Source organism: Corvus moneduloides, chromosome 1 (genome assembly GCF_009650955.1).
Source record: "Corvus moneduloides isolate bCorMon1 chromosome 1, bCorMon1.pri, whole genome shotgun sequence".
Lineage (NCBI taxonomy): Eukaryota > Metazoa > Chordata > Aves > Passeriformes > Corvidae > Corvus > Corvus moneduloides.
Window position 1 is genome coordinate 109130386 of NC_045476.1, and position 13421 is coordinate 109143806.

The 13421-nt window shown below is 42.4% G+C and overlaps 2 protein-coding genes and 1 long non-coding RNA gene across 9 annotated transcripts in view; 2 read left to right on the forward strand and 1 right to left on the reverse strand.

The window, feature by feature from the left end:
* MPPE1 (metallophosphoesterase 1) overlaps positions 1-13421 on the forward strand; it is a 38084-nt gene that overhangs the window by 15382 nt on the left and 9281 nt on the right. For 2 of the 6 annotated variants that reach the window (XM_032121671.1, XM_032121680.1), the window contains one exon: positions 12807-13181. In XM_032121671.1, the coding sequence (XP_031977562.1) occupies positions 12907-13181 (275 nt within the window). In that variant the 5' untranslated portion in view covers positions 12807-12906. Of the gene's footprint in view, positions 1-9968; positions 10049-10082; positions 10389-11647; positions 12687-12806; positions 13182-13421 lie in introns of those variants that run through there. The other 4 variants (XM_032121698.1, XM_032121690.1, XM_032121662.1 and 1 more) reach the window with 4 other exon arrangements.
* LOC116449819 (centrosomal protein of 290 kDa-like) lies at positions 4-7789 on the forward strand. 2 transcript variants are annotated; one of them, XM_032121728.1, is made up of 7 exons: positions 4-415; positions 1479-1618; positions 2219-2299; positions 4172-4262; positions 4944-5118; positions 6019-6116; positions 7458-7789. In XM_032121728.1, the coding sequence occupies exons 1-7, from the start codon at positions 383-385 to the stop codon at positions 7584-7586; spliced, it is 747 nt and encodes a 248-aa protein (XP_031977619.1). In that variant the 5' UTR covers positions 4-382; the 3' UTR covers positions 7587-7789. The 2 variants fall into 2 exon arrangements, with proteins under 2 accessions (XP_031977619.1, XP_031977612.1); XM_032121721.1 differs by having other exon boundaries at positions 5-415; positions 4944-5130.
* On the reverse strand, positions 10038-12891 carry LOC116449845. Its single transcript, XR_004242567.1, has 3 exons — positions 12805-12891; positions 10715-10719; positions 10038-10115 (listed from the first exon to the last, which is right to left on the reverse strand). It is a non-coding gene; the product is annotated as an uncharacterized LOC116449845 (long non-coding RNA).

A 13421-nucleotide genomic window follows, 5' to 3' on the forward strand; every position in this document is an offset into this window, starting at 1 on the left:
CCCGGGGCGCGCGGCGGTCGCTCGGCTGTGACGTCCCTGCTCGCGGCCTGTCCCGGGCCCGTCCCGGCCTATCCCGGGGCCCGTCCCGGCCTGTCCCGGGCCCGTTCCAGCCTATCCCGGGCCCGTCCCGGCCTATCCCGGGGCCCGTCCCGGCCTGTCCCGGGCCCGTTCCAGCCTATCCCGGGCCCGTCCCGGCCTATCCCGGGGCCCGTCCCGGCCTGTCCCGGGCCCGTTCCAGCCTATCCCGGGCCCGTCCCGGCCTGTCCCGGGCCCGTTCCAGCCTATCCCGGGCCCGTTCCAGCCTATCCCGGGCCCGTCCCGGCCTATCCCGGGCCCGTCCCGGCCTGTCCCGCCCGCTGCCCCGGAGCTCCCGGCGCTCGCCATGGCCCTGCCCGTCGTACACAGGTGCCTCCAAGTGAGTACGGCCCCGGCTCCCGGGAGTCCCGGTGCAGGAGCGCCCGGGAGGGCGCGGGGGGCTCGGCTGGGCCGGGTTTGCTTTGGGGGCCGAGCTCAGGTTGAGAGCGCAACGCGGGGCTCGATGCCGGCCTTCCTTCTGCTGGCCCAGAGCGTCGGGTATACTCACACCCTGTAGCAATACAGTTTTGTATATATATATATATTTATATATATTTTTTTTTGTGTGTATATATATACGTGTATATTAGATAGTAGTTTTAGATATGTACATACATATATATATATACACGCATACATACACACACATATGTATGCTACATATATACATACACTATCTAGTGCGTATATGTTATACATATAACTAAATATATAATTATAGGTATTATATAATGTATATTGCCTTGTATGTTGCTACATAGATATAGTTCTATATTGCTTCATATATTACTATAAATATCATATATGTTATTGTGCTGGTTTAAAGGCACAGAAAGGCACAAAATTAATTTCTGGGCGTAGAGCAGTGATAGGGGATACACATCGTAAAGTCACCCCAAGACATTTATATATATATGTCAAATATATATGACTGCATACTGCTAGGCAAGGTCCAGCAGACATGCACGCAAGAAGTTCAGCTACTGTGGCTGTCTTTTTGTCTCTGGTGAGGTTAAATCAAAAATAAACACCAGCTTGGTTGCAGAGCTGATGTTTGTAGTTTAGGAGTATAACTGAAAACTTAGATGCTTTGTCCCTCTGTGATTAATTTTAAATGCAAAACCAGTTGCCATAATTCATTATGTTCCTTAATGAATTATGAAGTTACATTAGACACCTTTAAAAAAAAAAAAAAGTTAGAGAAGCTTTGTTGTAGTCAAATGTTAATGAAATTTGAAGCCAGTTGTTTTTCCTGCCATTTTCCTTCAAATGCTTCTATGGCTTAAGATAAATGTAGTAAAGCTTTTGGGAGAGAGTTTTAATATGAAGTGCTGTCAGCTTAGTTACTATTTGATTTGAAATTGTTCCTTGATTTTTCGTTTTTCAATTCTCTTCCTTTTCAGCTCAGTGATGAAAATGAGCAGTTAGTCAAGAAGGTGAAAAAACTACACATAAAAAATAAGGAGCTAGAAAAGAATCTGTGTCAGATCCAAGAACAACTGCATCTGCAGCGGTTAACGCCTGTCTGTGGCACAAGCAGAGAGTAAGAATTGTCAAACATTTCTCTTTTGCATCAAAAGAAGTGCAGCATTTCAGGACTTCTATTTTCATGTCCTTAAGATGAACTAGGCATTATCTGATCTGTATAATCTAAGGAACTGTCTTTGAACAGGGTGGTAGGGTGGAAAGTGCTGGAGGCCTGTAAAGGAACAAAGGATGTCTGGGGCATCTCATGCAGAATTTATTGTAGTGAAAGAACAGTTTTAATAGCAAAAAGTAGTACTCCTGCTTAGCCAATATGCTCTCTCTGTTGCAAAGACTTTTACATTATTTTTCTACCAAAAGATGGTAAGATAAAGGTAAGTTGAATAGCATCAATGCTGCTAAAAAGGTTTAGAAACGGAGACCTTAGGACCTGAAAAACTGTAGTTCTAGTGGTTTGGAGAGTGTCCTGCCAGGATTTACATACCGGTTTGCAAAAACCTTCCAGGGTTTAAGTTTTGGTGTGTTTATGATCCTGCCTGGAAACCTCTACCATAAAATCAAACTGAAAAATAACTTGGCCTTTTTCAGTTGCTTTGTTTGATCCAATTAAATTTGTGAAATCTGATTTTATGAAGCTGTTGTGTTTGTTTCAATTAAGTGTTCAGGTTCAAACAGAAACCTGTTTATGGCATAAAGGCGGAGACAGCAAGGATCTGGTTCTAGAGAGTGACAGTGTCAGGTGAGTTCTTGGAAGCTGCTTCTTCATGGAATTATTCTTCTCTTTAGTGTAGAAAATGTTCATAGTTAAGTCAGTTGATTTTTTTTGGCTGTTATGCAAGTGGCTTTCAGCCTTTGAAACAATGGGAAATCATTCACATTTTAAAATAACTACAAAATCTTGGATTAAACTTGAAAATAGTGCTGAACAAAGAAAAAAATTGATTTCTTTCTCAAGTAGTTCATTGAGAAAAATTTAGTGAGCCAGGAACCTCCTTCATGTGTTTGTGCACACATATGATGTTTTTTGTAGATTTTTTAACCTAGAATTTTGTAGTTTCATCTTCTGTTTTGTGGAACCTTTCTCAGCTCATTTTATATTGCTCAGTGTTATGTGCATATAAAATTTATAGGCTGATACTGTTTTTTAAATAAGCTAGAGAAGCAGTTCTACTTTTCAGTCTAATTAATTTTAGAGTTGAACTACTACTTATGGTGGTTTGCCAATTAATGGTAGAATTAAACTCTTGTAACTGCTTTTCTGATGCAAAAGCTTGTCTTTAAGAAAGAAATATACTGAAACATTTTAACAGCTAGGCAAGCTGCATAAAATATTGCTCCATCTGCCTATGACTTGGTTGTAAAATAAACAGGCTGCTCCATCCTTTCAAAGGCTGCTTTTTGTCCACTTACATAAATGGGTTGTGGATCTTACACAGATCTCTGTTGCTCTTTGGCCAAGTGCCCTGTTTTTAGTGTTTCCTTTAGGTGGCTGTTGAAGACCCATCTTCTTTTTTTTTTTTTTTTAATACCTTTACAGCGTACCAGACTCTCTTTGCAAGGTACATAGCTACATAAGCAGGCTGGCTGACTGACTCTGGGCTGGAATTGAGTTCCTAGTTAGGTGCTCACGTAGAAGAAGTCCACGTTAGTCTTTGAACTGAATGCTGTACCTGCCTTGTATTAGATTGCACATAGATAACCTGACCAAGCTTTTTTTTCGAGCATCTGTGTATATGTTCTTTTACAAAGCTGTGCTGTGCTACAGTGTTGCTCATCTCCTGCTTGTGGTGTGCAGTCATGACTTATTATGAATGGCAGCTCTTGTGAGAATTCCTGAAAAAATAGGAAAAATGTTTGCTCATGTCCATCAGTTAAATTGTGGGCCTCATATATGTTGGCTGAATACTGTGAAATATGGTAGGAAATTAGTACAGCAGAACTTGATGCAAGATAATATCAGAGGGACAGATAACAGCCCTAATCTGTTTATTTGACGTTTATTTTACCCACTCATTTTCACATTGATTTCATTCACTCATATCCTCACACCCACACACTTGGAAGCAATGAGATGTTTTGTACAACACAGAGAGCTGGGAACTGCCTCATATGTCCTCATCATGGGTTCTTGATTGGTGGTAAGAAACTAGTTTCTGGAGAAACTTTTAAAAATCCTTTAGGAGTGTTCTTTTTCTCTTCGTGTTGTGCTGATGGGGAGAGGAATGATGCTTGTGACATGCTGCAAAGTCACTGGCAGCCTCCTGTTGCTGGTGTGTGGGTCTTCCCTCAAAGACTGATTTGCACTGAGGTTTAATTGGAGCGTGGCCTTGTGTGTTGGGCAAAAACAGCAGGGTCCTCAGTCTGGCTGAGTAAAAAGGATTCTTTGCCATCCATACAAACCATTCTTTTAACTTGCTTTGCTGTTATTTTCTGGTGCTTTCTCTTTCTGTGTTGACAGTCACGTTTCATTCACTGCCATCTTGAGTATTTCTGTTACAAGTCTCTGCAGCACAGCTACACCCCAAGTGATCTCTGTGGGGCATCTCTAACGCTTCTACCATAACGGATGTCTTTCATGTTTACAGCAATTTATGCATTTCTTCTGTTTTAGACTCCTTCAGATGTATAATGAGCTACAGAAACGTTATGTTAAAGAAACCAAAACAAACAAGGAGCAAAGCGAAGCAATTAAAAATCTCACTGTAAGTAGAATTTGTAGGAGCTGGTATCAAACAGCCAAACATAAGCTTGTAGGGAGACTGGAAAGTAATTCTACCTTTGTGAAATGAGACCATGCTTCTCTTTTTATACCTACTTGGTTTCCCGTGACAGAGATAATGGAGAGTAGCCTGTAGTTCCCTTTAAAAGTGAACTCTGTCACTGGCATGTCTGAAGCAGAAAGCTGTCTCCCCTTTCCTTGCTTTTTTCTTTACTCATCCACCTACCTGTCCTTCCAATTGTATATGCACCTTGTGACCTGTCTTGCACCAGCCCTGGTATTTTTCTGCACGTGTCATGAGCTGATTTTTCTCAGAAATCCAGCAGTAAGCAAACCAAATGAAGGCAAAGAGTTTCCTGTTGGGTAGCAAGGTCTATGGGCTTGCTGTACAAGGAGTCTGGCATCATAACTGGAGTGAGAGTAGGGTTGTGTGGCCAGGAGCAGTTCAAGTGGGTATTGCCTCTTGTGGCACAGATCGAGCATTGCAGCCGACCAGTCTAAATTCCTCATTTGTCCTTTGTTTTTTCTCCTTTCAGACCCTTTGGGTGAATGTAGTTTTTAAGTCAGCAATCGAAAGCTCTGGGTTTGCATTCAGGGTGTGTTTCCAGTTGTATTCAGTTGAACTGTGTTTTTTCTATGCATTTAAAAAAAATTGTTTTGACAGATTAAAATTAATGAGCTAGAGCATAATCTTCAAGAGCAGAGGCAAAGAATTGAGCAACTGGAACGCAAAAAGGTTTCTTGGAAAACTAGTGCTGTTTCTGGAAAAAGAAGTCAAACCCCAGAGGGAGGAGTAACTTCTCACAGGGACATTTCTGAAAAGAAGGAATCCTGTTGCAGTAGATATTTAGGTAATGGTATAGTTGTATTTGATGATGTTCCTTCCAGTATGCCTAGCAGAGAGAATGCCTTTCATTTCTGATCTAGAGGCCACTCCAGGCTATTTCTTCTTCTTCAACCAGCAGTACCTAAAATGTCTTTTTCATTTTTGAAAACCTGTTACGTAAAAATGGCATTTTGTAATCTAGAATTCAGCCTTGCATTTTTTTGTTTGTGATAAAATGTTTGCTGTTTTCTTTTTTTCTGAAACTGGTCCGTTGGTGTAATCACGGGTGGGAGTGCGTGGCTGCATTTAGGGCTGGTATTTATTCTAGTAAGATGTATCTACGCGGATCTCTCAGTAATAATGTTTGCTGCCCCATTCTTTGGTTTTCAGGCACTGAGACCAAAAAGAACCTCTTTTTAGGTTTAAAACATTGGACGAACCTGGACGGTGCTGGTTTCAGCACATCCTTCCTCATAAGTAAATCTGGAATTTCAGGTGTAATCTTCCACTTCAAAGCATAGAAAGAGATGGATGAGATCATCTAATGTAGGCATAATTTTCAGGAAATGTGCTGTCAGCAAGGGCTGATGTGACCCTCCTGTAAATCAGAAAAATGTAATCAAGGCATGTGATGTGTGTTTTGTGTATTGTAAAGTAAAATAATCCTACATTCTAAGAATCTGGCAGATTCAGATTATCCAGTTGGGAGATCCTGTTACCTTTAATAGTACCTGGGAATATGCTGGGTCAGTTCTTAAGAATAAATCACTGTATGAAAAAGGTACTTTAAGATGCTGAACCATCATTTTCTAATATCACAAAAGGTAGGCAGCTCTTTAGCTGTAATATGATTCATATGAGGGGGATGTTGACTGTGATGGTTGAACTCTACATTTTTTTCATTTGAATATAGAGCTATTGTTGAAGGAGATTAAAAAGCTGAAGAAAGAAAATGGAAAGTTGTCTGCAGAAAAGAGAGCACTAAAAAATGAGTTAGCTGGATTAGACAAGGTAATTTATTTTAAGACAAGCTTAACAGTAGGTGATTTTTGAAAAACTAACTTTTCCGCCTGAACTGAAACGTCTTTAGGCTGAACATATGTTGTTATCAAGTAAAATACATAAAAAATCCGTGTGTAGCATTCTGAGAGAGATGGAAATGAATGGCTCCTCAAAACATTCATGTCCTAAAAGGCTGCTCAGCTAAGGAAGACTGTTTTCCCTTGAACTTAAGCATGTCAAAGCTATGCCTCTGACAAAACTCCAAGTTTAGGGAGGGCAGAGGCTTTGAATTTTTTTGTTAGATCGATAGGTGTAAAAAGTGAAAATGTGAACATTTGGTAATTCTTAAAGTTATGTAACAAGATGATGAGATCTTACCTAACTATAGAAGACTCAGTTTAGTATACTGACATGAAGTTTTATTTTCAGCAACAAATTGTTTAAACTGATTTTTGCTTGTTCCTCAAGTCTTTTCATTGGTGGTTTTTTTGTTGTTGTTGTTTGTATGTTTGTTTTTTGCTTTCTGTTTAGAATCTATTTTCTTACCTTGCAGTCCTTTCTCTCAAACTAAATAATGTTATGGTATTAATTTCAGGGGTAACAGTAAAAGAGGGTGATAGTTCATTGGATGTGAAACTTGTAGAACATTGAGCCAGGGTGAGTTCTAGATCCCTGTGTTTGGGAATCAGGGACAATTTGTTGCTGAGAATTTCATCTTGCAGGAGAGAGATACATAAACCTGAGGTTGTGGCTTTTTATCAGTGGCCCTTTTTTTTGGTAGTTTTAAGTCACTGTATGTTATATAAGATGTATGCAGCTGTTCATTTAAAAAACATGCTGGAAGAATAGGGAGGAGAATGTCAAATATAGATAGTTATAGGTAGATACATTGTTACTCTGGTAGCTAGAACATTCAAGGTTTGGTGAAACAAAGTCTTGGGTGATTATACTCTTCTGTCCATGTATTTCCCAACAATTTTTGACTTCACTTGCAAAGGATCAGAATGGGACATTATTCCCTTGTCATATTGGACTGTCATTTTGTAGCTGTCTGGTAAATCCATATGTTTTCCTTTTTTTAATTAATCTTTCCTATTATTAGTCTGTATTCCAGTCTCTTAACATAACTTGAACTCTGCTTGTCTGTTCAGGGCAGAAATTATTAAATTATTACCTAAAGTTGTAGTTGATTGCGGTATCTCACCATAGCTATGTTTGCATAACTCAGCCATACACACATAAAAATATAAAAAATGTCTTTGAACTCTGGAGTAACTGAACTCCTGACTAGCTCTTACTGAGAATGTCTTTGAAAGAAAGTTTAAGTTGAATATTTTGGGGTTTTTCTAGGGTTTTTTTGAAGAGGTAGAAGATCTAAAGCACGCTGTACAGGAATCTGTGAAACTGAACAATGAGTATGAAAAGTGCTTGAAACAAATAAGTGTAATATATGGACTACCTTTTACAGCACATTTGTAACTACTGGGTAATTTAATGCCAAGTAGAGTGTCCACATATTTTTTATACTTACTGTAGCATTTAAAGTGGTACCACAGTTTGATAATGTTGTAGATTCAGTAATGGGATCTCAATATGACAAGTGCTCAGAAATGTTGTACTTTGTGACCTTGATTTTTTTTGTTTATATGTTTCTAAATAAACTGTGATCTGCATAACTTCAACTAAGTTTCAAACCCATCTCTTTCACACTTGCAGAATATACTGTGATTGTGCATGTTTATGGGAATATAATAAAATTGTTTTATTTTGAAGAGCTTCCCAATTTATCCTTTTCTGTAAGCTACAGAACGAAATCAAAGTATCTGTGTAGATTTGGCAGTCTTCATGGATTTCAGCCCTAAGGATGTGCTAATGCAAACAGAAATTAAATCTATCATTAAATTATTGCAAAGGGGTTTCTTAAAAATGCTAAATCTCTGCTTGGATTTTTTCTTCAATCACAATAATAGTGAAAAATTGTGGATGAAGGAAGGATTTAGTGCTCAGAATTGGAAAGTGTATTCATAAAGATGGGTCAGAGAGTTTTGCATCATCAAAAGAAGAATTCATCAGAAGCTCTTATTTGGTTCAAGAGTGAGGTACTTGAAGAACTCTGGTATTTGAAGAGCTGAAAAGTGGGAGTGCAGAAAATCAGAGTCCACAAGGCAGAAATGTCGTGTTGCTTCAGGGAGGGTGAGCTTGGAATGAGAAGAGACAACTCCCAGTTGCAAGTGTAGCTTGCAGAACCTTGTGGGATTTGAACCTGAACTTGTTTGTAAGGACATTCCACAAAAGTTTAACATAGTTACATTATAGAACTATATTTTTCTGAAAGTTGTAAATCTCTACCTTTGTGACATTGTGATGGGAGAGTTGAGTGAAAACTCCTTAGGGTAGAAACACTAAGCTTGCTTATAACCTGATACAGCTTCTTTAGCTTCATAAAAATACATGCACACTCCTGAGGGATAGGACTAGGAGCAGGATTAAGACTCTCATATCCTACTGGTTTTCTTAAGACAGTTTTATGTAGGTGTAATTTAATAAAGAAATTTGCCTCAAAGCATGTGAGGTGTTCAGAGTTGCATATTCACTAGGCAATAGGGAGGGGAAAGCTCCAGAACTCCATGTTCCTGCTCTGGCTATAGACCGCTGTGTGCCCTTGTTTCATTCTTGGCTCACTTGCAAATTAAAGCTGGATAATGTCCTGAACAAGAGATGGAAAAGGGAACCAGAAAAGGAGTGATGCAAGTCTGCATTGCCAGTAAACTTGATGGAAGAAAAACAGGAGGATAGCATGTGTAACAGAAAAATTTTAGTGCAAAAATGCTTGTAACATTCGTTAATAAGTAAAACAAACACGAATCCTGGAGAAGAAAGCAGTGCCAGTCACTGGAGCCTTTTCCCCCACAGTGTTGTGGTACAAAGCTACACTTTTAGCGTGTTTAAACTTTGGCCCCGTTGTTAAATGATCCAGTAATTGTGCTCGTCCATAGGCTGATTTTTAAATGTTGGGCAGAACAAGAAACAGTGAGAAGTCCTTCAGTCTTTTTTCATAACTAAGGTCTTCCAGCTCTGCTGAGGGCACCTAGTCTAATGTTAGTCGTGAGCCGTGTAAGGGGGAGCGCCAGCAACGCGCTGCGCAGCGACGCGCGGAGCCGCAGCTCCACCCAGCAGCGGCTGTGCAGCTCCAGCGGAGGTCAGCTGGCACGGCCCGGCCCGGCACGGCACGGCCCGGCCCGGCACGGCCCGGCACGGCCCGGCACGGCACGGTACGGCACGGTACGGCACGGCCCGGCCCGGCACGGCACGGCACGGCACGGCCCGGCACGGCACGGCACGGCACGGCACGGCACGGCCCGGCCCGGCACGGCACGGCACGGCACGGCACGGCACGGCCCGGCACGGTACGGCACGGCCCGGCCCGGCCCAGTACGGCACGGTACGGCACGGCACGGCACGGCACGGCACGGCACGGTACGGTACGGCACGGCACGGCCCGGCCCGGCACGGTACGGCACGGCACGGCACGGCCCGGCCCGGCACGGCACGGCACGGCACGGCACGGCACGGCACGGCCCGGCCCGGCACGGCACGGCACGGTACGGCACGGCCCGGCACGGCACGGTACGGCCCGGCACGGTACGGCCCGGCACGGCACGGCCCGGCACGGCTCGGCACGGCACGGCACGGCACGGCCCGGCACGGCCCGGCACGGCACGGTACGGCACGGCACGGCACGGTACGGCCCGGCACGGTACGGCCCGGCACGGCACGGTACGGCCCGGCACGGTACGGCCCGGCACGGCACGGCACGGCCCGGCACGGTACGGCCCGGCACGGTACGGCCCGGCACGGCACGGCCCGGCACGGCTCGGCACGGCACGGCACGGCACGGCCCGGCAGCGGAGCAGGCGTGGGCTGGCAGGTGGCAGAGCGAGGTGGGCAGGGATTTCTCTCAGCCAGTAGGAGGAGCTGTCTTTCAGCTCCATCTGCATCGCCGGCTTTCTGTGAGGTTGTTCGTGTTTTTTTTAATTTCCCTTTCCGCTTTTCCTTTCACTATCAGGAATGCTGGCAGTGTCGGGTGCAGATGGGGCACCTCTCGCAACTTCCACATCTGCGGTACAAATCCCCAAATAGTAACAATTAGCAGCAGAAACGCTGGAGGAGAAATGTATATGGAAGTGACCGGCTCTGTGGCATTGATTGTCTCTTGCTGCTTGTGACTTTTGAACATTGCAATTTTGCCTTGACGATATTTTTATTTTCTACTGATTGCAGGTTTGGTTTGCTGGTGTGGGTTTCTTTTGATGGTGTTGTTTTTTTTTTTTTTTAATTCGATGGCATCAGTTTGCTCTTGAAGATGTGATTTTCATTTGCTTATGTATTTATTTGCTGGACATGGCTAATGCAAGTTAAACAACTTACTGGCATTTTCTGTTCAAATTAATACTGTTTTTGTTAGAAGAGGGACTGTCTCAGACTACCAGTCTACTTCCAATAAAGTACTACTTCCTACTCTGCAGGATAGAGCCATATACATTTGTGTGTTTGGATAAGAATTTGCCTGCCTTTTTGTCCTTGTTGCTGTGCCAGTTAGCAGATACCTCTGCTTTAATCTTGCCTCCTTGTGAGGTGTACAAGTGAGGTGGTGTTATTTTGGTTGCTAGTTAAAGGGCAGATGAGATGAATATGAAACAAGTTAATCAGTCTAAATGTGTAGTTCCATATACTGTGGAATTGTGACATCTGGTCAGTGGCTTTCTCCTGCTAAATCAAGTTTAGATAGAACTGAGTTCCATGCAATTAAGTATTAATCATGCTACTGCTTGATAATGCATATTAGAAATGTTTCATGGTGCAGGCTAATGGTTCTTTGTCTTGAATAAGTACTTTGTAGTGCTGATATGGGAAGCTTGTGTTTGAAAATAAGTGGCTATTATCAAATAGGGGTTTTGGTTACAAAAATAATATAATAATCACGTGTCATTACTCAGTTTCCATGAGACATAAATCAAATGGGCTAGTGCATAGGACAGTGAAGCAATTTAAATTTGTTCTGTGTTCTGCATGTTACTGAGGCCAAGATTTTAGAAACAATCCACTGATTTTGTGTGGCTTTGTAATTTTGTCCTAATTTTCCTCATATTTGGGGTATAAATTTTCAAAGGTACTGAATATTCACAGCTGTAGTCAGATTTAGGCAATTCAGACGTGGGCTGCTAATCACTGAATACTGTGTTCAGTAATTGCTCACATCCTGGATATTAGTCCTAAATTAGGATTTTTCTCTTGTAGAAAGCAAAATTGCAATCCCGTTGTTGCGTGGGGGACCACATTTTGTGGATTTCTCTGGAAGTTGTTCTTGAGCCTGTGAAGCAGCATCTCTGTAGCTCACCTGGAGTCCCTTTACTGTGACCATGCTACACTGTTTACCTTTAAAGAGCGGGACTTTCAGACCTGCAGTGCTCTTCAGACTGAGACCCTGAGAGGCTGGACCTGGGATCTGAGGCATTTCCTTGGAGAGTAAGGGCTGGTGCCTCTGTCCTCTCCGCTGGGATGCTTTCTTGTGGGCACTTACCCTGAAAAAGTGTTCCTGTCAAGGGCTGTAGAAGAAACAGGAAAAATACTGGAGTTTCGAGAGGGATACATTCCCTGTTTAGGTTACAAGGTATCCAAGGCAGCAGAAAGCAGTAAATACAGTTACCTCACCAATTTAGTTCATTAGCTGTTTCTCTACAGCTGCAGTGAAGTTTCTTTTTTCTGAGGCTGAGATGTTTCTTGTTTTCCTCTTGTCAGAAATGAAGCAGCCTTAGTTAATTACCCGTGTATCTGCGCCTGTGTTCCTGGAAAGCTCCTGTAAACTTGTTCTGGAATAGTAAATTGCCCTTGGTTCTTGGAGATTACAATGAGCCATATTAAAGGTGGCAGTGCTATGGATGAGGTGTAGTCATGTTCTGTGTTTGTGCCAGAAGATATCCTCTGGGAATTGTTTAGCCTGGAGAAAAGGAGGTTGAGGAGAAGCCTTATTGTTCTCTATAACTACTTGAAATTAGGCTGTAGCCAGGGGGGTGTTGGTCTGTTCTCCCACATAACAAGTGATGGGACAAGAGGAAGTGGCCTCAAATTCCACCAGTGGAGGTTTAGATTGGATACTAGGAAAAATTTCTTCACTGGAAGGGTTGTTCTGTATTGGAACAGGCTGCCCAGGGAAGTGGGGGAGTCACAATCCTTGCAGGTATTTAAGTGATGTATGGATGTGGCACCTAGGGACATGGTTTAGTGGTGGACTTGCCAGTGCTGGATTAAGGCTTGAACTCAGTCTTGGGGCTCTTTTCCAACCTAAGTGATTCTATAAGAATCCTAATGGATTTTTTTTTTCTTTGTTGCAGCTGCTGTTCAAGCTAAGCTCTGTCTTTACCTACCTTTGACCCCCACTCATAGTGTTTTCACTTAAAAGTTCTAGAAAAAGCATCATGCACCAAGATCCTGGCTGGCTTTAATCTGGTTTCCTTGGTGCTGGTCGGAGCAAGTGCAGTTCTGTGCTCTGTGTGCCTGGAGGAGAACTTTACTCTTCAGGTCAATTACATATTCCAAACCTTTCAGCGTGACAAGAAGCTGACACTGTAGGCCTTGCATGGTAGCTTTCCACAGGGAATGCTGACCTAATGAATATTTTATTTTGTATTTTATCCACAGGGATTTTGTGCTGACAAAAAGCCCAACGTGATCCTTTGAGTAGCCCAAGGTGTTTTCATCCGAGAGAGAACCTGAGCCATTTTCTCATGCTGGTACTGCAATGCTGAGTTCTAGCTCAACCACTGTGAAGAATCTCCCTCTGAAGAGGAGGCTCTGTTTTCTGCTGAAACTCGTGTGTTTTGTCAGCTCAGTGTTAATATTTTGTGAATTTTTAATTTACTATGTGGTAATATTTCAATGCCGATGGCCAGATGTGAAAGGTGGAGCTCACACGAGTGAAAAAGAAACTTCAGCTTCAGTCCTAAAGGCCATAATTTTAGCTGATACACATCTACTTGGTGAAATCAAAGGACATTGGTTGGATAAGCTAAGAAGGTAATTATTAATTTTTTTGAATAATCTCTACCCAGTTTTTGCATTTTTAGTAGTAGCTAATGGAACAATAATTCACTGTTCCATTAAACAGCAATTCATTAGAACTGTAATGAAAAAATAAACAAGCTGCTATTACTTGTTGCATGTGTTGGTCCTGATTGTATCATGGTGGAATTACCCACCAGGTTAAGATGCACCTACTGTCCTTACATCTGATTTGTAAGTATTTAATTTGAATTT

Excerpts from the sequence above, each read along its gene's own strand:
- LOC116449819 (XM_032121721.1), top strand. The coding sequence starts at position 383 with ATGGCCCTGCCCGTCGTACACAGGTGCCTCCAA. Across the intron at positions 416-1,478 it reads TCGTACACAGGTGCCTCCAA|CTCAGTGATGAAAATGAGCA; the intron begins GTGAGTACGGCC and ends CTTCCTTTTCAG. Across the intron at positions 4,263-4,943 it reads AAGCAATTAAAAATCTCACT|ATTAAAATTAATGAGCTAGA; the intron begins GTAAGTAGAATT and ends TTGTTTTGACAG.